Here is a 25067-nt window from a genome sequence, read left to right on the forward strand (position 1 = left end):
ACTTGCATTTATATGGGTTTTGTTAGAGAATGAACTATATTTTCATAAAAAAATGTATAAAACTAAATAAGAACCGAATAAATTGTCAACACTTGTCAATAGCCCTAGTGCTTTATTTATTTAACGCAGTGTATCCGTTAAAAAAAGTTTAAACAAATATTTAGGCATTGTTAATATCCAATTAATGCTAACATTTTCCACTATTTGTTAATGACAAATGAACATAAAACGTATATAAAATTATTAATACGGAATTGGTGTAGTATTTTATAACGGCAATTGTAAGAAAAATTAAAAACAATAATAAAGCAATAGTTAATAAAAATGCATATGAATAAATCTAATTTGTTGTAATAATTCTAAAATAAAGTATGAAATAAATTTCAACTGAAGGTAAAGAGTTTTTTTTTGGCGATTTTTTTTGTTATTGAAATAAGCTTAAAAGTGCTTCTGGGAGAATTTACAGAGATGGACAAAAGTCTACATACACCCCCTATATTCATTGGTTGGAAAGTCCGTAAAGTTTATTGAAAATTGCGTTGATACAGTTTTATTTGAAACCTTTTTTTAAACACAATAAACTAAAAAAAAAAAAAAAATAATCTTTCTTTAAAATAAAATAACAAAGTTATGGTGGTGTATCTAGACATTTGCCCATCACTGTAGATGAGCCTGAAATATACCAGAAGTTCACATTGTCATAACCGCATAAATATTAATGGAAATACCTCAGAGTTTCTAGTACTCGAAGGTGGCGGCCATGTTGTCTCGGCGGCATCTTTCAAATCTGGAATTTATTATTCAAACGCTGATGCTGTGTCCCATCAGCATGAAAAAGTGTAAGATTGAGTGGCACATGCAAATGATATAATTTTATTGCGTATGATTTTAGGATATATTAACCCTCGGAGGTTAAGAGGTATTTATTGGAACTTCTATGAACATCTCGAAGACCTTGCCTTCTCTCCGCCAAACACTCCGACATGCAGAACAAAATTGACTATCTGTCCTCAACCTTATTGAATGCAGGACAAAAAATAAATCACGAGAAAACGAATGGCATGAAAATCCGATCCACTAGCAGCCGCCCGTTCCTCTTAAAGGGTGATCAAGTTGAGAACGTTGACACCTTTACCTACTTGGGTAGTATCATTGCCGCTGAAGACAGTGCGAAACTAGACGTTATCACCAGAGTAAATAAAACGAACGGCGCGTATGCACAGCTCCGAGTTATCTGGCCTTCGAGCATCCTCAGCGTATATACAAAATTACGGACCTTTAAGACAAATGTACTATCAGTACTATTTTATGGATCGGAAACCTGGCTCACAAAAAATTGGATCGAAAACAAAATTCAGAGCTGTGTGGAAGTAGAAACGTTAGGAAAAACTTGGAACGAAATCAAGCTCCTTGCAAAATATAGAATCAGGTGTTTTACTGAGGCCCTATGCTCCAGTGAGAGAAATAGGAACCGATGATGATGATGAACCCTCATGGATTTGACCACCAATATTGTGCGATCTGACACCGCTAGAGTTTTTCTTATGGTAGTTCTTGAAGTCACAGCTACTATACCATTTTGTTACAATCCACCGCACCTGCTAAGTCAACATAGCTCAGACCACCAATCAAATTTAAATGGATCTATGCAGTAGAGTCGGCCGCCAAAGCCGAATGGGCTGGTGCGTGACTACCATTCGGAATTCACAAAGAGAACGTAGGTTCAAATCTCGGTGAAACACCAAAATTAAAAGAAAAACATTTTTCTAATAACGGTCGCCCTCCGCAGGCAATGGCAAACCTCCGAGTGTATTTCTGCGATGAAAAAGCTCCTCATAAAAATATCTGCCGTTCGGAGTCGGCTTAAAACTGTAGGTCCCTCCATTTGTGGAATAACATCAAGACGCACACCACAAATAGGAGGAGGAGCTCGGCCAAACTCCCAAAAAGGGTGTAAGCGCCTATTATGTATATAGTATATATATATATATACGCAGTGAAGTCATTGGAACTTGCAAAAAACTGGACCCTTCCGATCTCTGTCATCCAGAATGGATCACTTTACAATTGAATAACGAAATGAAAAATCGTTTCCTTTTTCACCGGTTGTTTACAACTATGGCAGTGTGTGTTGTGAGTGATGCCCATTTTAGCTGATTGTTGCCCGACAGACCAAAAGCCAGTAATGACTGCCGTGAGTCTCCAGATGTCCCGTCGTTTCATATTTATCAATGATGACGTTTACTTGAGGTTGTAAGTGGGCCATAACGTTCTCCTAATTTTGCATGTCGCCTGGTCTCTGACACTGCAGGTATTAGGAAGGCGTACAGATTTTTCAATTCTAAGCCTATGAGAATATATACCTGCTCCAATACCACAATTCATTTACGAACTCTCACTGGATGCTTAATGGAACATTTTAGTAGTCGTTATCATTCCAGGAAAATAGTACTAGTAGAATCAAGGGTCTATCGTTTTAGCGAGCTGGGCGATTAAAACAACACAGCACATTAACTGCGAGTGTCCAGATCTCGCAAGACGAAGGGGCTTTGGTGTGGGTAATATGGAACAAAAGATAGGGTATGCGCTCAAATTCATTAGAATCGTTCAATTAAAATATCCGGGTTAAGCACAATAGCCAAATAAAACTAATTCTGAAAGTATCGGCTAATTACTGTCGCTTTTAAAAATATTTTCCTATTGGCCGCATTTTTGGGTTAACTTTGCCTTGCAGCAGCTGGAAAAGGGCAGCAATTTCATTTGAAAAAATTTTCATTATGGATGGAGCGCATTTTAATCCGCGACTACGTGGAAAATGCCTGGTCAATACGATGCCTGGTCAATACGAGTAGCAGAGAAGCCAATGCATTCTGAGCAAGTGACTGTTTTTTATGTGGTTTGGTTTTTGGTGCTACGGCTTTAGTGGTCGATTTTTCCTAAAAATTATATCAACATCGTTGGGCTCAACGCAAAGTGCGGCATGTTGAGCAAGTTTTTTTTGTTAGCAAATTAAAGAACAAAATTTCGGCGAGCTCTGATTTCAGACGGCGTCACACGCCATTCAAGTTGTATGCCCACTTAAATGCAAAAAATCTCTTTCGCTTAGCGGCCTTGAACTTATAGCATAGGCATTACGATGACAGCTGAATTGATTGATGTGTTGAGAGTTGTAACGGCTGATGTCATTCTCTTTTAATGTAGGCAAAAGCCTAGCGTATAAATTATTTAAATATTAAATGATAAATGTGTACTAGGCCCCACTGTAGGTGATTTGGAAAATCATAGCAAAACAATTACTATTGCAATCATCTGTAGCGCGAAGATGATATCGACTCATAAGTAATAATAGCAAAAATAATAGCCAGAAAAGAATTAAAACACAGTCACATCACAGCGCAAGCCCCCAGCAAAAAATAAATACAAATAAATTGAAGGAAATCCCAGCTGAGTGCAACTTGTAGCCGGCATAACATTAAAATCAAGTAGATAGGTTTGTATTTGTATGCACAATAGGCAATAACTGTATGGCATTTTGTTGCGAATAAGAAATTAAATATTTTAATCAGCGCTGCAAAGAGTGGAAGTACAAAAACGAAAAAAAAAAACACAGCAGAAATAACGATCGCAAAATAAAACAAGCGAAATAACACTGACAAGGGAACGGGTACGTAACGTACATAGCATTCGAAAATCACTGCTAAGTTTGATCGAATTTAGTTGGCGAAGTGTTGAGTGCTTGAACGGATTTGCTAACAAGGCGGCGCGCGCAAATAACAATAAAACGCCACACAGTAGTCATAAAAGTGGTAAAAATAAGAGTAGAATCGGTTTATGACGTTCACGGCTAGCAGAAGTGAGTGAGGCAAGTCAAGCGAAAAAAAACAACAAAGGAAAAAGAGCTAAAAACTTAGTTCAAAAATATATTAAAAAATGTAAATGCAATGAAATGATTATTAATTTGAGTTAAAATTAGCATCGAAAAAATGTCTAAGAAATTTACATAAAGTAATAGTAAAATAATTAAAATTCTATGATAATAATAAAAAAACGATTTTTGAAAAAAAAGAGTTTTTAGATTAATAAAAAATTCAAATCGACTGAAATAATTAAAATTCTATGATAACACGGTGTGGCAAAAAAAAAAATATTAAATATACTTTTATGGAGACCTAGCACAACTTGTAGGTATAGTAAAACTAAAAAAAATGGTATAGGAGAAATTTCCAATACACCCCCAAAATCTCATTTTATGGCCATAAAACCGTTTTTCAGTAGGTTGATGTGAACAATCACTCCTAACTTCGCCAATTTCCATCCGATTTCGAATTTGTTTTTTTAGTTCGAAAGAACAAAAACAAGCCTTTTTGACAGTGTGTTGACAATTTTTCTGAAATGACAACTGACGAGACTGTAGACGGAAGTATTCGGAATTTTTTTATTTTTTCTCTATTTTTTCAACTTTGACATCATTTTTGCGATATTATTCGATATTGAGGATGTTTTTTAGTACACTACTGTTATAGTAAATTTAATTCTGCGTCGAATGAGCTATATTTGACTGTAATTGAATTAAAATTCATAGAGTTGTGTGAGTTTTAAGATTTTATTTTTTTGTTTTACTAATTTGGTATGTAGGTATGACTTACGCTAAATAGGAAGAAGGACGTGTTTTGATGCGTTATTATAGATACGTAATATTTATTGGAGTATATATGTATACATAAGAGGACACTGTACTGCATACAACAGAACTGGTTATAACTTACGAAAATATATGACATATTATAGCACTTTTTTTTTTCAATGGAAATATGAAAAAGCTCCCAAGTGTACCAAAGTTCACACTGTACATTGATTAACAAAAGAAGTTTGTTATTATAATTTAACCTTATTAAAACGTCAAAGTTTTATTGTTTGTTTCATTGAAATTCAAGAGATATAAATCAAAACGTTGCCAGAAAAGTCGAATTTCTCAATATTCTCCTATGATGTGGCATCATCAGCCTTATCATAAACCAGATGATTGTTATTTTTATAAAACGGATGTAAGCGGTCATCATTATAAAGCTCGAAAGCACATAAAGTATGCTGATGTTGCAACTGTTAAGAACCCCGTAGTCTTGGACGATATGATTGACTCAACTGCAGGAACTGAAGGAAGTTCAACTCATTGCTGATGATGATCAAACTGATAACAATAAACCTGATGATGAAGAGTACTTTCCGTCTGGTTCTAAGTCTTCAGAACGACACATTGGATCAAATTCAGAATTTGAGGATCTTTCTTCTATCGGGAAGACAATCTGAAACGCTCGCTTCTCGATTTAAACAATGGAATTTAGTTGATGACGACTTAAGATGAATGATGATGATCGAATTTCTTACAGAGAAGTATTCAAAACTGATGAAGAGAATGGCAAATGTACCGTACCATACTAAACTCCAAAGGGCCGTTTCCAATGCATTTTTAAGTTTGGAACCAGTTCCGTTGTGTACTGCACCGTACCATACCGTACAGTGCTGCACTGCACAATACTCCAATAAATATTATGTGCTTATAATAACACATGTTATCATTTTCATGCTTCGAAACGCATACCAAATCTCGTAGTAAAAAAAAAGAAAAAATCTTAAAACCCGCACAACTCTATTAATTTTAATTCAATTGCAGTGAAATATAGCTCATTCGACGCCGAATTTAATTTACTTTAACAGTAGTGTACTAAAACACATCCTCAATATCGGATAATATCGCAAAAATGATGTCAAAGTTGAAAAAATAGAGAAAAAATAAAAAAATTCCGAATACTTCCGTCTACAGTCTCGTCAGTTGTCATTTCAGAAAAATTGTCAACACACTGTCAAAAAGGCTTGTTTTTGTTCTTTCGAACTAAAAAAACAAATTCGAAATCGGATGGGAATTTTCGAAGTTAGGAGTGATTCTTCACATCAACCTACTGAAAAACGGTTTTATGGCCATAAAACGAGATTTTGGGGGTGTATTGGAAATTTCTCCTATACCATGTTTCTTAGTTTTACTATACCTACAAGTTGTACTAGGTCTCTATAAAAGTATATTTTCACTGTCGCACAGTGTAATCATAAAAAAATTAAATATTATTTCTTTTCAGAAAAAGTTTGTTGAAAAAAAAAAGAATTTTTAGATTAATAAAAAATTGAAATATACTATATTAAAATAATTAAAATTCTATGATGATAATAAAAAAAATTAAATATTAATTCCTTTCAGAAAAAGGTTTTTGAAAAAAAAACAATTTTTAGATTAGTACAAAATTTAAATCTATATTACTAAAATAACAAAAGATCTACGATAATAATAAAAGAAAAAGTCAATTTAATAAAAATTTAAATAAACTCGAATGGAAGTTTCTAAGCTCTATCGCAACCGGACTTTATAGCACGACACAAGTTTTCAATGATATTTCATACGCTAGGTCTAGTCATAGTGCTTGTAATAATGGTACTCGTATAAGTATGGACCTTCATTGCATTTTGATTGGGGCGCTGCTAGCGGAAAAATATACATGTTTTGAGAATTTTTGGGCCGGATCATTTTTTTGGTTAAAGGCTTGCACATTACACTGCCCTGCAAATTTCAATTTTTCTGATGCGAATAAGATGTGACCTAGTGTTCCCGAAGGAACTTTTCGCGCTGAGCACGAATCCGAGTTCAAAAATTTTCCATCACGTCAGGTTTTCAAAAAAAGGGGGTTGAAACCCCTAAAAATAGCGTATTTGGCCATTTTTCAAAAATTGTGGAGCAGAACCCTGACGTGCTACGATCTTCGTTATTGTCAGTAATTGAAGGTTGAACTTTGCTCTTTGAAATAAGCCCAAACCCAAATTGTTCGCATGCACCCTTAGAGTAGGGGGTGTACTTATGTCTACGGGGGTAGAGAAAAAAATGAACATAGGAACTTATCTACACCCAAGATAAGATATAATGAAAAGTGCAATGTTCCTAAGGTATTTAGTGTCGCTGATTACAAACCTGTAGTCAGATTCCCAAAATTCAAAATGGCGGACGAAAATGTTAAAAATTTATCCGATTTGCTTGAAACTTGTTACTAGGGAGTTTTTGATGCCGCTGATTACAAATCTATTTAAATGGAATGTTAATGATGGAATGTTTGACTTCAGATTTGTAATCAGCGACACTAAATACCTTAGGAACACTGCACTTTTCATTATATCTTATCTTGGGTGTAGATAAGTTCCTATGTTCATTTTTTTCTCTACCCCCGTAGACATAAGTACACCCCCTACTCTAAGGGTGCATGCGAACAATTTGGGTTTGGGCTTATTTCAAAGAGCAAAGTTCAACCTTCAATTACTGACAATAACGAAGATCGTAGCACGTCAGGGTTCTGCTCCACAATTTTTGAAAAATGGCCAAATACGCTATTTTTAGGGGTTTCAACCCCCTTTTTCTCGAAAACCTGACGTGATGGAAAATTTTTGAACTCGGATTCGTGCTTAGTGCAAAAATTCCCTTCGGGATCACTGGGTCCCATCTTATTCGCAAAACCGATGCAGGGCAGTGTTATTAAAAAAAATTGTATGATTAGCTTTACGCCACCTTGTACTAAGTAGGTAGGTGGAATAGTTCAAGTACCACTCTGGAACTCCCCAAGTAGCACTAAAGCGCCGTTTTGATACCATTATCAGACGTTCAATTGGCAGATATCTACAGCCAACCAGAGCTGTTGATGCAAGGGAGAAAATTCATGGGCTTTAAGTTGGTGCACCGAAGAAAGGAACACCCAGTGACCTTAATCGTCTAGCTGCCCATCCCGGACATTTATAGAGAAGGTGCTCAACGGACTCCTTCACTGAAAGATTCCCACAGCTTCTGCAATGGGGGTTAAATGGTAAACCTAACCTTTCCGCGTGTGTGCTGATCGTCAGATAACTGGTAAACACAGTTATCAGTTTCAAAATTGAATGACGTGGAGTCCCCAGAACTTTCTGAGTCCTCCGTTTATTGTATTGGGGTCATAGGGTTTTCGAAATACCACACGAAGAAATGGAGCTCACTCTCTTCTGCGCTTTCGTGAGAAATAAGGAGAAATAAGTTGTGCAATTCCCCTTTAACAACATACAAGGGGATGCCGATGACCGGGTAGGAAGTCTGTAAGACCGATTCAGTCCCCTTCCTTTCAAGCTCTTCAGCAATTTCATTTGCCTCTATATTCCTGGAACGCAACTCAGAGAAAGTTTTCATGCACACCTATGAGACGTGATGTCCTCCTTACATGAGTTGACTAGTTTGGATGTGCACCATGGCGTCGTCAGATCTTTGATCGCAGCTTGTCTATCGGAAAAAAAGTTGATATCTTCCTCGCTCCCTAAGTATTTTGCATGCCTGCAGAATCGCAATGACTTTTGCCTGAAGAACACTAACAGTATTCGGCAATTTTAAGAAGAGAAGATAAATTGGCTGATTTAGAGAAAACAGCTGCTCCGACTCCCGATTCTATCTTGGAGCCGTCAGTGAAGACAGGGGTCCCAGCTTCGGTACAATTTTTCCCCTCGTTCCACACCTCCTTTCTTGGAAATATCGCTCTGGCACGACCCTCAAACTCCAGTTTGCGGATAGAGAGATATTTTCGAAATTCAGAGAAATACGGCGTTAACTGCCCAAAAATGCTGCCATGTCGCTTGAGAAATTGCCTCCAGAGGTCAACCTCCTTTAACTTCATTGCACTTTGAGCAGCAATGGAAATAATGTAAGAGTCAATGGGAAGTAAGTGCAAAACGACATTAAGGGTAGCGCTGGGGCAAGTTCTACATGCTCCGGTCCTTTGTACTCTCCCCAATTTGGTGATATTATAGCCCTTCCGAAGAGTTTCCTATTAAACCAGGTATCCATATGTTAAAATTGGCAGAACCCTTACGTTGTACATCAAACGCACGACCTGTGGCTTGAGCCCTCATTTTTTGCCGAACATAAATTTGCAGGAGTAGAAAGCTGTACTGACCTTCTTTACTCGATTTTCAATGTGTGGCTTCCAATGGAGTTTGGAGTCAAGTATCACTCCAAGATACCTAACTTCCGATGAAAGCGGAAGAACGTGGTTGTTTAATTTGGGAAGTCTCAAGAGTGGAGGTTTATTTTCTGGTAAATAGCACCAGCTCCGTTTTGCCAGAGTCGAGTCTGAGACCTTCTTTTAACAGACACCTCCCTTGAGCGGATATCTTTTCTATGCCAAATCTTATGTATCGGAAGAAGTTGCCCTCTTTTGAGTGGACACCTCTCTTGGTCGGACAAAAGTTGACTGACGGTTAGTGTACGCCCAAGAGAGGAGGTATAATACCATACAAAATACATTAAATTTGGTGTCGCTTGAATTTAGACACTTCTTAAATTGTTTCTGATAAAATCGCATTTTTTTGCTCTTCAAACCATATAAGTCGAAAATAATTTTTTAATGTTTAGTGATATTTGTGTATTAATGAAATTGATAACACTTCTTTTCAGCATCATGCCCATACAAAAATCCACATTTTTGCTGCTGCTTATCGTCTGCTTAGCGCATTGGATACGAGCAACGACCAAGGATTATATCGGTATGAAAAAAAAAATATATGTACATATACGAGTATACTATTGCGAGTTCAAGTTCAAAGTCACCATGTGCAAATACAAAAATACATACGCATGCATGTGTGTATGTGTATTCTTATACTTAGATTTATTTTTGTAACTACAACCAAGATTTTTGGAAGAAAGCTCATTTTTAAGGCTCATCGTAAGAACTGCCAAATTTTAGTGCACTGAGGCTGAGTTAAATTGGATTTGTTTATTTTATTGTTGCAATATCGGCATTATTAACCAATGAAGCTCGGTGGTACTGTCAATTCTTCTCATCGAAGTCAGTATCTCCGCAGACATTTTGCTGACAGTGAAATCGGAAGTCATATTGGAGTAAGAACAAGTAAATGTTGATGCGTTCATTTGATGACCAGAGACCAGTGGAATGCAGTAGATTAAGTCGCACACTTGGCAAAACACGAACACTTTTGAAGATAACGCAAAGCGCCCACAATACAACCTATATGTATGTATAGTATATAGCGAGACGCTTGTGCTCTTAGTAGAAAGAAATTCAGTAAACTCCAGCAGGAGTCGTCCCCAAGATAGTAGATTCTACGTTACCCTAATCATCCGGGTTTGTCACTTCAGTAGTGCTCAGCACAAATTTCCACTGCAATGTGTACTCAGATGGCTCGAAAACACCAAAAGTCAAAGGCGGTGGAATACAGGTATTTGGCAACGAAACCAAGCATTCTGGGCCGATGGGTAGTTTTCCCAAGCATTTTCTAAGCGGAGGTGTATGCCATCTGTCTTTGTGCACGAATGTGAGCGAATTGCCATTCTGAGCGACAATCAGACGACACTCAAAGCTTTGTTAATCTGTGATATTAAGTCCTTACTGGTCCTTAAGTGTATCGAGAAACTGAATCTGTTAGGTACGCACAATTGAATCTGGTTAATTTGGACCCTAGGATACAGCAGTAAAACTGGGAACGAAGTAGCGGACGCATTGGCAAGAGAGGACCCGAGTCTTTCCTTGCTGTTGAACAACACATCATCAAGGAGAAGCTTAGGAGTGAAGAGCTAAAGCTAAGGGAGGTTAGCTGGCACCGAACTATGGGACTAACTCAGTCGAAATCTTTATTAGGGGGTAAAAACAAAAGAGGTTTAAAAAGTGCACTTCTTCCTTAAATGCAGCGCTATGGCCTGAAGAAGGTTGATACATCTCGGCCATTTGCAGTCGGAAGAAAGGCAGGTACACACATTCCAACCCAGCCTATCTTAAGTTTAATAAGGGAACTGGGTCTGGATGAGATTTTTGTTTTTGTCGGGACAGACTGGCAAGTACAGCACTCAGACACAATTAACTCCATTGCCCTGCATTCGAACTCCCTTTTTAATTTTCTTTAAATCTACTCGACCTCCGAAGAAATCTGAGCAGATCTTGTGGTGACAGGGAGCCAAGGTGGTCGCTTCTTAACACATCAGTGCCAAAGACTTGAAGCCTGATTCGAGCGAAGGCTAGGCAGATGCACAGAAAGTGGTCCAGCGTCTCATTCTCCTCTCCACATGCTGTCTGAGTTGCCTACCTTTTCCATGTACTTTGCCCACATAAAGTGGCCTATCATCAGTCCAATCAGCCTCCTACAGTCCCCTCTGCTTAGTGACAGGAGAAGCTGCGACAGTCGGTCGGACATGACAGGTAACATCAGCTTTGCTCATCTGCAGCCTCTCTCAGCCTGCCGAGCTCGCTTGTGTTTTAGAGTAACCCGTTTGCTAACCGTGGCTTTGATGGCCGTAGAAGGGAGTGGCAGAACAGGCTCCGGTCCAAAGAAGTTGGCCTCAGAGCCCATTCTGATTGAAGAGTCAGAGATCTGGTTATCCGCGATACTATTATGTCTACCGACATAGTTCAGCCTGGATTTACAGGACTCGACTACCCTCGAAGTGGTTGGGGGGCTGTCTAAGGCCATGAGCGCAGCTTTGCTGTCGCTGCAGACACATATGGATGAGGCACTGTGATGAGCAGAGTGCACAAAAGCCCATGAGGTCGAAGTGCAAACCTCCAATAATTCTAAATAAAAATCTAATCTGAGCGTTTGGTTGAAATTTTTTTGCTCTCATTAGTTCGAAAATACACATTAAGTTGTTAAAGCGGTATTTCCGTCTGAATTAAAATCGATTTTTTTCGTATGTTTAAAATTTTTAACCCTAAAAGATTCTGGTAATCAGCAATTAATGGATCTAAATTACTGTTATTTATAATTGGAGCTTCTGAACTGAATAAAGATAGATATTGATTATAGTGACTTTTATATAAAATACCTAGAAATTTCAAGCGCTTTCCATATATCCGCAACCAGCGTAATTCACGTGCAATTAATTGTCTTTAATTCAATATTTCATGTCATTTCATAGATCTACTTGAATTGCCTGACAATGACGAGTTTCAATGGGGTCGTAACGATAATGAAAATGCATACAGCGCAGCGCATTCTGGTGCCCACGAATATAACAGTACTGGCGGCGGTAGTGATTATTTAATGCGTCACATATTGAAGAAGCGACAAGTGATTTTTCAAGTGAGTGCAAACTATAAAATAGTTGCGCAAATGGAGTTTAGAGTGCAGGGCCGAAAACGGGTTATCGCGCAGAACTGCAAATTTGAAAAAAATAAAAAAATATTTGTACATACATATTTACAAAGTCATAAAATTTACTTTATCTGTGTAGGAAAATAAAGACTATGGCGAGTGCCGCACTTCGCTGGGCGAGATGGGCCATTGTCGTCACCCGCTCTATTGTCGCATGCCGGAGCTGAAGAATGATGTTTGGCGCTTAATCTCCCAGTTGTGTATTATTGAACAAAAGTATGTCTTTTTATTACCCCTTTTAGCGTTAATATATTTATTTATTTATTTAAATCTCTTTCTCTCTTCAAAGATCAATCGGCGTTTGTTGCACTGACAACACCGAGTCACGTTTCAGTCCACAAATCATTACCGATGTAAATAAGAATGGCCTGGAAGAGGCGCGCATTGTTAACAAGCCCGAACAACGTGGCTGTGGCCTAACAACCAAACAATTTCCACGCATTACGGGCGGACGGCCGGCCGAACCGGATGAATGGCCTTGGATGGCCGCTTTGATACGGCCCGGCTTGCCGTATGTGTGGTGTGGCGGTGTACTTGTCACCGATCGTCATGTGCTCACAGCTGGCCACTGTGTGCATGAATTTCGCAAGGATGACATATTTGTGCGCTTGGGCGAGTACAATACGCTACTGATTAACGAGACACGCGCGCGTGATTTTCGTATTGCGAATATGGTGATACACATCGATTATGATCCGCTGACATATGAGCATGACATCGCCCTGCTACGTTTGGATCGTGCCACACTCTTTAATACGTACATCTGGCCGGTTTGTATGCCGCCTATTGGTCAGATTTGGGAGGGACAAGTAGGTGTGGTTACTGGTTGGGGTACGCAAACATTTGGTGGACCGCATTCGGACATACTTATGGAGGTGAGCAAACGCTGATTTAATATTGAGTTGGCAACTGGGTAATGGGGTTTTTTTTTCGAAAATCAAAGACAATTTTTTTATGGAACTAAATAACTTTATTCTGCAATATATTGCCCACTTTGATCAATGACCTCTTGCCATCTTTCAGACAGCATCATAATCCCACGTTCATAAAACTTCTGGTTTTTATTAGCAAAAAACTGAGTCAGGTACGATTTGACATCATCATCATTATTGAAATTTATAAAGATCGAAACAAAAAGTAACAGATGGTGTAAGGCCAGGACTATATGGTGGATGTGACAAAACATCCCAATCAAGCCCCAATAGTTTTTGCCGAGTGGCCAAAGATGTGTGTGGCCTTGCATTGTCATGATGGAATACATTACCTGTTCGATTTGTCAATTCGGGCCGCTTTTCATCACTGCAGTGTTTAATTTCATTAGTTGTTCAATGCAGACATCAGAATTGATCATTCGGTTGGGTGGTAAGAGTTCAAAGTAGATAATTCCTTTGTAATCTCACCTAACTGATGTCAAAACCTTCTTTTGATGAATATCAGCTTGTGATGTTGGTTGAGGTGTTTCAAACAAGCCATTTTTCATCGCCAGTTATCAGTCGTTTTAAAAATGGATCATTTTCATTACGTTTCTTTAGCAAATCGTAGCGGTTAATGCGTTGCGTTAAATTCGGTTCTTTCAGTTCGTGAGGAACCCATGTATCGAGTTTTCGAACAGAGCCAAGTTGTTTTAAGTGATTTTCAATGCATGTATGTGGTACATGAAGCTTCTCTGCAATCTCACGTCTTGTACTGTGACGATCCGAATCGATTATTGCTTTGATTAGGGCGTCATCAACTTCAACTGGACGATCAGAGCGTTTTTCATCTTTGAGTGAAAAATCACCAGAACGAAATTTGGCAAACCAATTTTGACACTGCCGCTCTTTTAAGGCTTCGTCACCATAAACAGCACATACATTTTTATGAGCTTGCGATGCGGGTTTCCCTTTGCAGAAATAAAAATCAAAATACGACGAAAATGTTCCTTTTGATTCTCCATTTTTCAACGAACGCCAAACGAAAGCTACGCAACCGATCAAAAAACTTTTTTCTTACTGATTGTCAGCTGAATTGCCAACTATCAAATAATAAAATGTGTTTTACATTTGTACTAGTCTGCAAACCTAAAAATTCAACTGAAGTCCTCTATGAGTGAAATCCGCAATTACTTAGTTGCCAACCCAATATATACTAGTCCTGCCATAAGTTCAGTTACAAGTTAAGTCCGTTAGAGATATGAAATTATAATACTCTCTTCTCAGAAAGTTATGTTCAGGTTAGGTTAGGATTGGCAGCCGCATCGCACATAGAGCCAGCGATGCCACTTAAACCACGAAATGGGTCCGTTGTTGATATCTAAAGTGTATAGATTATCTATATTCATTAAGAAGTAGGATCTTAAGGCACCTTTCTGGTCTAGAGACGTGAAAATTGACGGCGTTGAAAATTGAAGAAAAACAAACGGTATCAATTGAAAATCGAAATCCTTTGAAGAGAGTACTGCTCAATTGCTTCACCACGCCTTCTAAGACATCCTCCTGGTACACTTTTGCTCCGGTCTTAACTCCTTTTTCGCAGAAATGAAGAGACGTCATTATGGACTCTGGATGGTGGCCACGCTGAACCCTTGGAAGAATATTCTTTGCGTTTTCAGCAGTTTTAGCATAGATTTTATTGTTTTGCTTATTAAAAACTTATTCAACAGTGAAAATTGTATCATCTGTGAAAAGAATATTTTTATGGAAGTTGACCGCGTGCCACCGAAGAAGCTGCTTGCATCTGTCGAGTGTAATTTTCTTTAAGCACGAACCACGCGAGGACGATCACTTCTTTTTCTGTCTGTCACTTCAGACGTTTGGGAAACACGATTCATTCCCACTCCATTGTTAACAAGCGAAATTTGCCACGAAACTGAGTGAAATGTATGAGTAGACAATACATAAGAATATAAGCAAAAATAACGGAACTTTTAGCGCGAATTTCTTCTCGCCGCATGCATTGTAAAATTTGTCACCGAATTTATGGCAAGACTATGTATATGTAGTTGTTTATTATTATAGTACCCGATAGGTCTACGCGATCTTCTAATCGGGGAGCCATTTTGTGACTGTTGGATTTTTTTTGGTTATGCCATCATATTTTTGAATTCTTTGTTTTATGCCACTTTCTTTAGGTGTTGCTGCCCATTTGGAAACTTGCCGATTGTCGTAAAGCGATGGTTGAGCGCATTCCGGACACTGTGATGTGCGCTGGCATGCGTGAAGGCGGCCAAGACTCCTGCCAAGGTGATAGTGGTGGTCCACTGCTAGTGCAATTGCCAAATCGTCGCTGGGTCACTGTCGGCATTGTGTCGTGGGGTGTGCGTTGCGGAGAAGCCAATCGGCCTGGCATGTACACGAGCGTGAACCAGTACATGCATTGGATACTTGAAAATTCTGATATTTAATGCAGTTAATGCACTTTTTCTAACTTAATTTGCACGTTTCAGAAACGGTTTATTAAATACAAATTTGTTTAATACTAATAACCTATAACCATATTACAGATTTTTTAATGATTACAATTTAATTATATAAGTAGTAGTGAATCCATGTAATGCTTAGCATTACGATAAGTTACATTCGGGTGCTAAGTTTTGTTTCTTAGAACACTTTCAGGTTGGACTAATTTGGAAAAGCGATTTTATACACATCCTCGTAGTTGGTAGCAAAGTGCACTTCAATGCCATCGGTAATGTAGGAGGGTAATTCAGCGAAATCTTTTTTATTTTCTTCGGGTAATATTATGCAGGTGACACCCGAGCGCTTCGCCTATGAAAAAAAATTAAAACTGAAATCATCTAACCAATAAAATAATTTCGTCTTCAACTTACAGCGATTGTTTTCTCTTTAATACCGCCAACGGGCAATACTCTGCCTTTGAGGGACACCTCACCAGTCATAGCCAGATTTTGGCGTACTGGGCGATCCGTTGCCAATGATATCAGCGCCGTCACAATGGTCACACCAGCACTGGGGCCGTCTTTGGGTGTGGCACCCTCAGGTACGTGCAGGTGAATGTGTCTAGAAATGGGCGAAAAACCTTTTTAATTACAACGAAGTACTTCAAATATAATTTTAGTTATATACCCCTTCTCCAGGAAGGTATTATCTGCTTTTATATCGCGCAGGTAATTGCGTGCCACAGTCAATGCAATTTGTGCAGATTCCTTCATAACAGTGCCGAGATTGCCCGTCAGGTGTATTGAACCACTGACATCATCGTCCTTTGTGAGCTTGCCAGTTTTACGAGCAGCCGTTTCAATATACAACGACGAACCGCCCATAGCGGTCCACGCCAGACCCATAACCACGCCGGGTGGTGTAGATTCGTACATGCGGTCGGAGGAGAAAATATGTTTGCCCAGGAACGTTGTTAGATTGTCGGCCGCGATCGTGAAATAGTTACCTTCTTTTTTCACAAAGCGATAGGCTACTTTGCGTACAATCTGCAATTATAGAGGAAATTAGTGAAAATAGAATCGAGATGAGATTGAATATTTTCGCACCTTTTCAATGTGTTTTTGCAGATTTCGCACACCCGATTCACGACAATAGCTTTTAATGAGCGTCGTCAATGCATCATCGTTAATGGTTATGTGATCGCCGGTGATGCCACAATCACGCATTGCCTGTGGTATCAAATATTGGCGTGCGATGGCCACTTTTTCCTCGGCGACGTAGCCGGACATCTCGATCAGTTCCATGCGATCACGCAAAGGCTCGGGAATGGTATCAATAACGTTTGCTGTGCAAATGAAGAGTACGTGCGATAAATCCACGGGCACATCGAGGTAGTGATCGAGGAAATTGGCGTTTTGCTCGGGGTCGAGGAGCTCAAGCAATGCCGAACTGGGATCACCTTGGTAGCCTCTGGAAGTAGTATTTATTAATTTACTTCAGTCTACAGAAAATGTTCTTACAGACTAATGCACTTAATTAAATTTGGTAAACAGATCAAGCTTAAATTTTCCGATGTTATCATTAAAGTTAATGATGTTACAATAATTGTTACACAATCGCGCAGATCGCACAAGAGGTTCATTAAATGCATAATTAGTGGTATTATTAGAAAGGTTAAATAAACGATTGATTCTTAGACTATAAAAAGAAATATGGCTTTGAAGTTGGTTTAATAACTCCTTACAAACGATATTTCCATTAAGGGGTTATACGCAGTTATGACTTTCAAAAAAATCGATTTTTTTTTTATTGCATTTTTGTAATGTACATATATTCAAAAGTATACGCAGGAAATTTGAAGTAGATCTACGCAATACTTTCGGAGTTATACCTAAATATGTAGAGATGCCTCGGCACGTTTTAAGGTAGGTATTGAAACTTTAAACGTGTTTTTTTCAAAACGGCATTTTTCAAGTTGGTGTACACGATATCTCGAAAACGGCTTGTTTGATCGGTCAACCGTTTTAACTCAATCTTTAAAGATACATTTTCTAGTAATTAATCGTTCCTTTTGTAAATCTGATACTTATTTTCCATTTTATAATCAATTTACGGCCAAATTTTAACGTAAAAATCGAAATCATTTCTTTTAAAAGCTGGCATTTTGTGAAAATTCACTATTTTGATTAGCCGAACGATTAATTACTAGATAATCTAATATATTAACAAAATTTGTTTGGTTTTTTGATTTCAGATAATCCAATCCTGAGTTACGATGTACACCGTAAATCGTCTTTTTTTAAAGGAGGTTCCAGAAATCGCCTGCAGCTCGCTCTATAATCAACATTTTCATAAATAAAAAATTTTGTTACGTTCTTGAAGGATGCTTTTATAACCGCCAAAAATTTTCAAATTAAAATATTCTGAAGTTTCTTCAGGATAAATCCTTGACAACCCGTCTTTTATTTGCTTCATAACTGCGTATAACCCCTTAATGATATTATAGACAAAGATTATTGAGACAAAGATTGACTGTAAGCCAAGGAATTTACGGCGACCTACAATGACTCATAGCTTATTTGATGCAGTCAAAAAAAATTATTAAAATATCAAATTTATTTTATTGTATTTCCATTACATAAAAAATCGTATATATTTTTTTTATTGTTAAATAACATGTTTCATTTAATAACAAAAAATAACAAAAAACGTTTCTTCATAAGGAAGATATGGCAACTTAAAATAACTCAGTTACAGTTTCGAGGTCACAGCCTTAATGATGCACTAAATTAAAAGTATTCGAAAAACATAAACACATTAATATTTCGATTTCATGATTACGCCTAAAACTTGGGGTATCCCTTTTGATTCAGAACAGCTTTTAATCGGGATGTGGGCAATTTCTGATAAGCCAAGTTTTTACAATATCAGACGTATGCTTGGGACCGTTGTTTTGGTAGAACCTAAACGAATCTCGAATGCCCATTTTATCCGCACTTTGTACTAAATTATCTTTTAGCAGATCCAGACACATGACTATGACTTTAGATACAATAGGTACAATTTTCACTAGTAGTCTCCTATCTGTTAAGAAACTGGCGAAGAACTTTAAGAGATTTCCTCTAATCCCATTGTGTTACAACTTATACAAAAGTATTGAGTGGTCCACCTTGTCAAAGGCTTTCGAAAAGCCTGTATAAGTTGCGTCTAATTGGGCACAGTTTTTAAACGCATTTATTATTTGATTGGTAGCTAAAAGAGGATTAGCGCAGGTAGACCTGCCGGGGAAAAATCCATGCTGGCAATGTGATACCTATAACCTGATTTATAAGATTAAATAACTTCATTTCTATTATGTGCTCTGCTTGACCATAGGCTTATAGTTACAGACGTCATTCCGATCACCTGATTTATAGATTGGTTCAATCCAGCAAAGTTTCCATGAATTGATAAAAGTTCCACTATTTATTTATTTTTATTTGCGCATAGCTTTAATTTAGGAATGTATATGCTCAGTTTTTTTCAACTAAGAGCTGCCTTGATGTTTTTAAAGTATTTAGCATTGCCACCGCGCTCTTGTATTCTATTTTAAGAGCAGAAATTTTATTTAGAACAGTTAACAAAGAAACTTGCTGGCTATTGGCATTTAAATTTTGATTTGACTGTTCAGTCGGCAACTGCTTTTGCGTTAAGATATTTAAATTTTTTATTTTGCGTGTTAGATAAACATGAACTTTTCGTTTTATTTATTTGCTCTCACTTGGAGAAGGGCATAGGGGAGCGGAGCGAATAGATGCCGGACGAGTAGCCTGACAGTTTTTGCTCAAGCTGATTTTCCACGCCCGTAAGCATTATTAGTTAGAATAATGCCACAGCATTTATTTTTTATGATGTTAAAATTTATTTAGTAAGCAAATTTTTCATATTTCCGTAGTAACTCACTTGCCAATTTTATCCACTTCATCGATTAGCACCAACGGATTCTCAGTCTTAGTTTTCTTGAGGCATTGTATAAGTTTGCCGGGCATAGCGCCTACATACGTACGTCGATGTCCTTTGATTTCAGCAACGTCGGTCATACCACCAACACTGAACCGAAAATATTCCCGATTTAAGGCGCGTGCAATGGAGCGCGCTATAATTGTAAAACGATCGCTTATATGGTGCTAACATTTTTTTTACAGCATTACATACCTATACTGGTTTTGCCCACACCCGGTGGCCCATGGAAGCAAAGAATTTTGCCCTGAGTGCTGCCCTTCAAGTGACTTACAGCAATAAATTCCAAAATACGTTTCTTGATATCCTCCATACCATAATGGTCATGATCCAAGATTTCCTGTGCTTGTTCTAAGCTCAAGTTTTCCGTGCTCGTAACGCCCCACGGCAGTGAAGTTAGCCAGTCTAAGTAGTTGCGTGTAACACTAAATGTTAAAAATAAAAAATAAAATTATATGACTGTTCAAAGAAATTGAGTATAGCGTTCATATAATCACTTGAATTCTGAACTATGGCTCTCCAAGAAATTCAGCTTATTCAATTCTTCATCAATGACAGCCATTACATTTTCGGGCACAGTTTTGTCTTTCAACTTTTCGCGGTATTTTTCGCCAATCGCATCCTTGTCGTCTTTTTCTATACCCAGTTCTTTCTTAATCACTTTAAGCTGTTCTTGGAGTATATATTTGCGATGCTGTTGCTTTACCTTCTCCTCAACCTCGCGCCCAATTTTCTGCTGTAACTTCGAAAGCTCCAACTCTTTTTTCAGTAAAGCTAAAGCAAGCAATAAACGCTTCGGTATCTGTTAGAAGAACGGCATTTAAATGATTTATTACAGTTATCTTCTTAAGCTATTACTTACCTCCATTTCTTCCATGATCTTTTGAAGCTCCTCTGGCTCAGCAGCGGAGAGTGATGCACCTAAATCACACAGATAAACTGGATTATCGACCACACGCTGATTTTGATGCAACATTTGCTGCAAACTTTCCCTGTGTAACAAAGATATAAATGCGCAATATTATAATTTATGCCACATAATTTCATTAAATCTTAATTTACCTGTACAACGGATTCATTGTTATAATATCCCTAATAGTTTTTATCACTTCTTGTGTGAGTGCTTTAACCTCTTCGGTTTGCTTGTACTGTTCATGCTTAACATTTTCCACTTCCACCATAAGCACAGGTTGGGGAATGTTACCAGTTGTTGGTGGCACTTGGGTTGTGCCTGTTGCAGGGGGTACAGCATTTGTAGTTGTTGTTGGTGTTACTTCTTCTGATTTCTCAGCAGGCACTTTGGCGCCTTGATTTACGTCGCGTTTGGACAAGCGGCCAGAGCGAATTTTTCGTGCTAATTTACGTCGTTCCAAATCGTTTGGTTGTTCTTCAGCTGGGATGTTCAATTTTACATTAAAGAGTGGAAAATGTATTGTCGTCTTCTTCTCTGAGTGGAGAGCATTATGACGAAATATGTTCTTATATATAATTTTACCAGAGCAACGAGATAATAGGAAGGAAAGAGAGGTGTGGAAGGGAAGCGCGTGTTCCTGGGTTTTAACGAAAATAGATGGGGTGGAGCACTAAGGCTCAGGGATTTTTGTAAAGAGTGGGTAATTGAAATCAACAATGTTATAATAACGGTGTTAAAAAAATATTAACAAGTGTAAATTTGTATCGGCAATAAACGCGCTATCGAAGCGGCGGCACCGTATTTCCAAGTTGTATTTTGTTGCACTTTCCTTTCCCACTCATTGCATAGAAAAATTGATGTGAACCCTAGTTCATTACCCCTTACCTTTCGTCGTTGGGACCAGGTCCTCTAAAATTTGCCCAGTTATTTTAACGCGTCTATGTGCCACAACCACCATGCGCAGCTTATCGCCCAAATCTTGAAGTTCTTGTATTTGCGCAAATGTACCCACATTGTATACATCGTCAAGTTTTTCGACAGTTTCCGATTCATTCTCATTGTCCTTCTTCATAAATACACCCACATACGGTTGATTCAACTTGACCTTGCGCCGTATTAAATCAATTACCAACGGATTTGAAACCTTCAAATACATAAAATTATATAACAAACATTTGCTAAAATTTGTACGACATAAAAATAAACATATTAACACATTAATTTTTTTTGGGATTTATTGTCGTAACGCACCTCTAAAATTTTCATAAAACGCGGAAAAACTGGATTACGTCGTGTCGCCAGCAGCGGTAAATGCGGCCACACTTCCGGCACCGCCACTGTCGCCGGCAACTGCGGATCCTTATTCACCACGTATTCTGCCGACTCAACTTCCAAATCTTCCTCTTCATCTTTTTTGTGATTAGTGCAGTAGTTACGTGAGTTTATGGAGATTGCTCGCGGTACAAGGGACACACTGCTAGCGTCGAAGCGTTGCTGCAGCACTCCATAACGCAGATTTGAATAAGTCAAATATTGTGTTGCACGCCGCTTTTGTGTCACTAGGTTACCGACCCTAAGAGTGATTGTGCGTTGTCGCAGTAGAGAAGATAGCATTTTACTAGTACAATTTTACAAAACTTTCATATAAATTACACCCGAAAATATAAAAATATATCCCGAGACGAAAACGATATTTCTTTTAGACAGTACTGAATTTTATTATCATCTGTCAGCGTGAAGTGTCAGAAACGACGAGAAAAAAGTTCTGCGGGAAGTCATATGGAGAGCTTCGTTTAGTGAACATTTGCTGACGTAATAACCAAGTTATGTTTCGGCAGATATTTTGCATAATATATAGCATAAAAAATGTAAAGTAGAATTATTCAGCCAAAAATGAAGTAAATCTTAATAAAACAGATTGTAGAAAACTTTTTTACACAGAAAAGTTGAAGATGAAGTAACCGTAGAAAGAAAAGTGGAGCTATGTTTAGTCAGTTGAGGCATAGTACAGTGATGGCTCATATAAAAGTTCGCTCGCAATAGTGGGAAAACAATATGGAGCATGTGAAGTGAATTTATTGTTTTTTTAGGTTGAGTCAGAGCTGAAACGCAAAACAACGGATATATCAGTTGGTCTTATTAATTCAAAGTTACTAATAAATCTTCCTCGTGGCTCGCGTGACTGAAAATTGGTTAGGTTATGAGATTATTTATTCTATAGATAGGTGAATCAGGTGAAAGAAAAATTTACAATTTACATATATACAGTTAGAAGGCCGAAAAAAAACGAATTTTCCAGAATTTTTTCTGAAAAAACTTTTAAATTTATTGATTTAAAAATGTTTGCACATATTATGTTATCTTTTAACTGTATTTCAAGACTTAGTATTAGTAAAAATATTTATTTGGAAAGGAGCTACAGCTGATATCCACGAGCCCCTCTCAAAAAAAACCTTTTGCGGTGACCACTATATCTCGGAAGTGGATTCTCTGAAATTAAAAAAAACTAAACAGATTTACGGCGGGCGCCGTAGCCGAATGGGTTGGTGCCTGACTACAATTCGGAATTCACAGAGAGAACGTAGTTTCGAATCTCGGTGAAACACCAAAATTAAGAAAAACATTTTTCTAATAGCTGTCGCCCCTCGGCAGGCAATGGCAAACCTCCGAGTGTATTTCTGCCATGAAAAAGCTCCTCATAAAAATATCTGCCGTTCGGAGTCGGCTTGAAACTGTAGGTCTTTCCATTTGTAGAACAACATCAAGACGCACACAACAAATAGGAGGAGGAGCTCGGCCAAACACCAAAAAGGGTGTACGCGCCAATTATATTTGTATATATAATGTTATTTTTGAACAAAATTTTGGCCTTAAATTGTTTATAAAAAAAAACTAGGGTCTGTCAGACTCACGCACGGTAGAAGTGAAACTTCTAAGTTGGTTGTTCCATGCATGGGAGCCCCGGTTTAGATCTCTCCCCCCCTCCCTCGTGTTAAATTCAGGTTTTCATTTTTTTTTTCTATATCACTCCACATAAATTTGTACTATTTATTTTTGTCCTTATTAGCTTCAAATTTGACACTTGGGTGCAGTGTTGCACTTGACGCTGACATTTCTTTGCACTTCCAATGGTATTTTTTGCCTACTTTTGGCGCGTTAATCAATTTGCTTTGATCACCGAAACGGTTGAAATGCCATTTTACAACCTTCTACTTCAACTATCGTCACTCGTTTGGCAAACGCACTCATTATATCGCTTCGTCTCCTCCATACCTACCATCTATTTACTTCACAGCAGTTTCTTATTGCTTTCCCGCTTACACACATTCAATCGGCGCTTTATCTGATACTCACACACAGCACTCATTTGCACGGGCTATGGCTATCTATAATACCCGTTGTCGGTTGTCGATTGTCGGTTGCCTCCCTCACATCGTTCAGCGCTTGCGATGCGAGAGAGCGACAGAGAGAGCGAATAGGCGAGAGTGGGAAGGAGCAGCTGCTCCTTGGCCCCACCCATTTGACGGATTTCGGTAACGCTCCGAACTTACCGTTTCACTCGCCTATTTTCAATCTGCCTTGGGGCCCCCGACACGCCTAAAGAAGTTTCACTTCAAAAATATTTATCGGTGAAAAAAGTCTTCGATTCATTTAAGAAGGTCGTATCAAAATTTGAGACTAATCGGTTTAGCCGTTTCGATTAATGTTGGTCACCGACTTTGAAAACACCATTTTGAGAAAAACGCGTTTAAAGTTTGAAAATCACTTTATATAGGATAAAAACACCGTTTCAAATTTGCGTGTAACTTCGAAAATATTCACCGGATATTAAATTTTCTGTGTGTATTCTTAAATAAACGTACATTAAGAAAAAAAATCGATTTTTTGAAAATTCTAACTCTATATAACTCCTTAAGCAAGACCCATTTTCAAAATGAAATTAATTAATATATTCGCTCAATACAAAGATTTTGTTAATATTTCTACCAAGCCTAAGATACTGGGCTACCAAGCTTGATTGGTTAAAAACAAACATTAAAAAATATGTAGTCCCTTAATAGTTTTCGTTTAACGTTTCGAAAATTTCCTACGCCATTACAGTTATTATGATAGTTTTTTGTTGCAAATATAAGTAAAATGTCAAATACATATTTTTCTAGTTATGAGCAGAACAACTGTTTCGACAATCGAAATTGGTTGTGTTCGAAAAGATAAGAAACCGATTAAAATAGGTTTGTTCATGTACAAATTTCCAGTAATTTGTCAGTAGCGTATAATACGTTCACATATGCATTAATCACCTATGGTGACAGCTGCGCATGTCATAGAGAATGTGAAGATCCCGATACCCTAATCGTTGACGACGGAATTGTCGTTCCGTTACCCGACCATGACGAGGGGAGAATAGCAATATCACGGCTAAAGAACAACAAAGCCGCGGGCGCCGACGGACTGCCGGCTGAGCTATTCAAACATGGCGGCGAGGAGCTGGTAAGGTGCATGCATCAGCTTCTATGCAAAATATGGTCGGATGAAAGCATGCCTGCCGATTGGAATTTAAGTGT

General features: G+C 38.1%; 2 protein-coding genes across 5 annotated transcripts; one reads left to right on the forward strand and one right to left on the reverse strand.

Annotated features, from left to right (window-relative positions):
• The first annotated feature begins 3722 nt into the window (after positions 1-3722).
• On the forward strand, positions 3723-15688 carry LOC128861122 (proclotting enzyme). 3 transcript variants are annotated; one of them, XM_054099034.1, is made up of 6 exons: positions 3723-3862; positions 9503-9591; positions 11978-12141; positions 12293-12429; positions 12503-13088; positions 15323-15688. In XM_054099034.1, the coding sequence occupies exons 2-6, from the start codon at positions 9507-9509 to the stop codon at positions 15593-15595; spliced, it is 1245 nt and encodes a 414-aa protein (XP_053955009.1). In that variant the 5' UTR covers positions 3723-3862; positions 9503-9506; the 3' UTR covers positions 15596-15688. The 3 variants fall into 3 exon arrangements, with proteins under 3 accessions (XP_053955009.1, XP_053955010.1, XP_053955011.1); XM_054099035.1 differs by having other exon boundaries at positions 3723-3853; XM_054099036.1 differs by having other exon boundaries at positions 3845-3932.
• On the reverse strand, positions 15620-22247 carry LOC128861121 (lon protease homolog, mitochondrial). 2 transcript variants are annotated; one of them, XM_054099032.1, is made up of 11 exons: positions 21754-22247; positions 21388-21646; positions 20652-21036; positions 20452-20581; positions 20087-20391; positions 19785-20014; positions 19533-19725; positions 16697-17060; positions 16278-16636; positions 16022-16211; positions 15620-15959 (listed from the first exon to the last, which is right to left on the reverse strand). In XM_054099032.1, exons 1-11 carry the CDS (start codon positions 22114-22116, stop codon positions 15813-15815), a joined length of 2925 nt encoding a protein of 974 aa, XP_053955007.1. In that variant the 5' UTR covers positions 22117-22247; the 3' UTR covers positions 15620-15812. The 2 variants fall into 2 exon arrangements, with proteins under 2 accessions (XP_053955007.1, XP_053955008.1); XM_054099033.1 differs by having other exon boundaries at positions 20652-20982; positions 21754-22246.
• Between the last annotated feature and the right edge of the window lie 2820 nt (positions 22248-25067).

This window comes from Anastrepha ludens, chromosome 4 (assembly GCF_028408465.1).
Source record: "Anastrepha ludens isolate Willacy chromosome 4, idAnaLude1.1, whole genome shotgun sequence".
NCBI classification, from domain to species: domain Eukaryota; kingdom Metazoa; phylum Arthropoda; class Insecta; order Diptera; family Tephritidae; genus Anastrepha; species Anastrepha ludens.

Bases quoted from the DNA above. Each gene is read 5' to 3' on its own strand.
- LOC128861122 (XM_054099034.1), top strand. From the start codon at position 9,507: ATGCCCATACAAAAATCCACATTTTTGCTGCTGCTTATCGTCTGCTTA. The intron at 12,142-12,292 runs GTGAGTGCAAAC...TTATCTGTGTAG, and splicing joins AGCGACAAGTGATTTTTCAA to GAAAATAAAGACTATGGCGA. The intron at 13,089-15,322 runs GTGAGCAAACGC...CACTTTCTTTAG, and splicing joins ATTCGGACATACTTATGGAG to GTGTTGCTGCCCATTTGGAA.
- LOC128861121 (XM_054099032.1), bottom strand. From the start codon at position 22,116: ATGCTATCTTCTCTACTGCGACAACGCACAATCACTCTTAGGGTCGGT. The intron at 21,647-21,753 runs GTGCGTTACGAC...ATGTATTTGAAG, and splicing joins GTTTTATGAAAATTTTAGAG to GTTTCAAATCCGTTGGTAAT. The intron at 20,392-20,451 runs GTAAGTAATAGC...TTCTTCTAACAG, and splicing joins AGATCATGGAAGAAATGGAG to ATACCGAAGCGTTTATTGCT.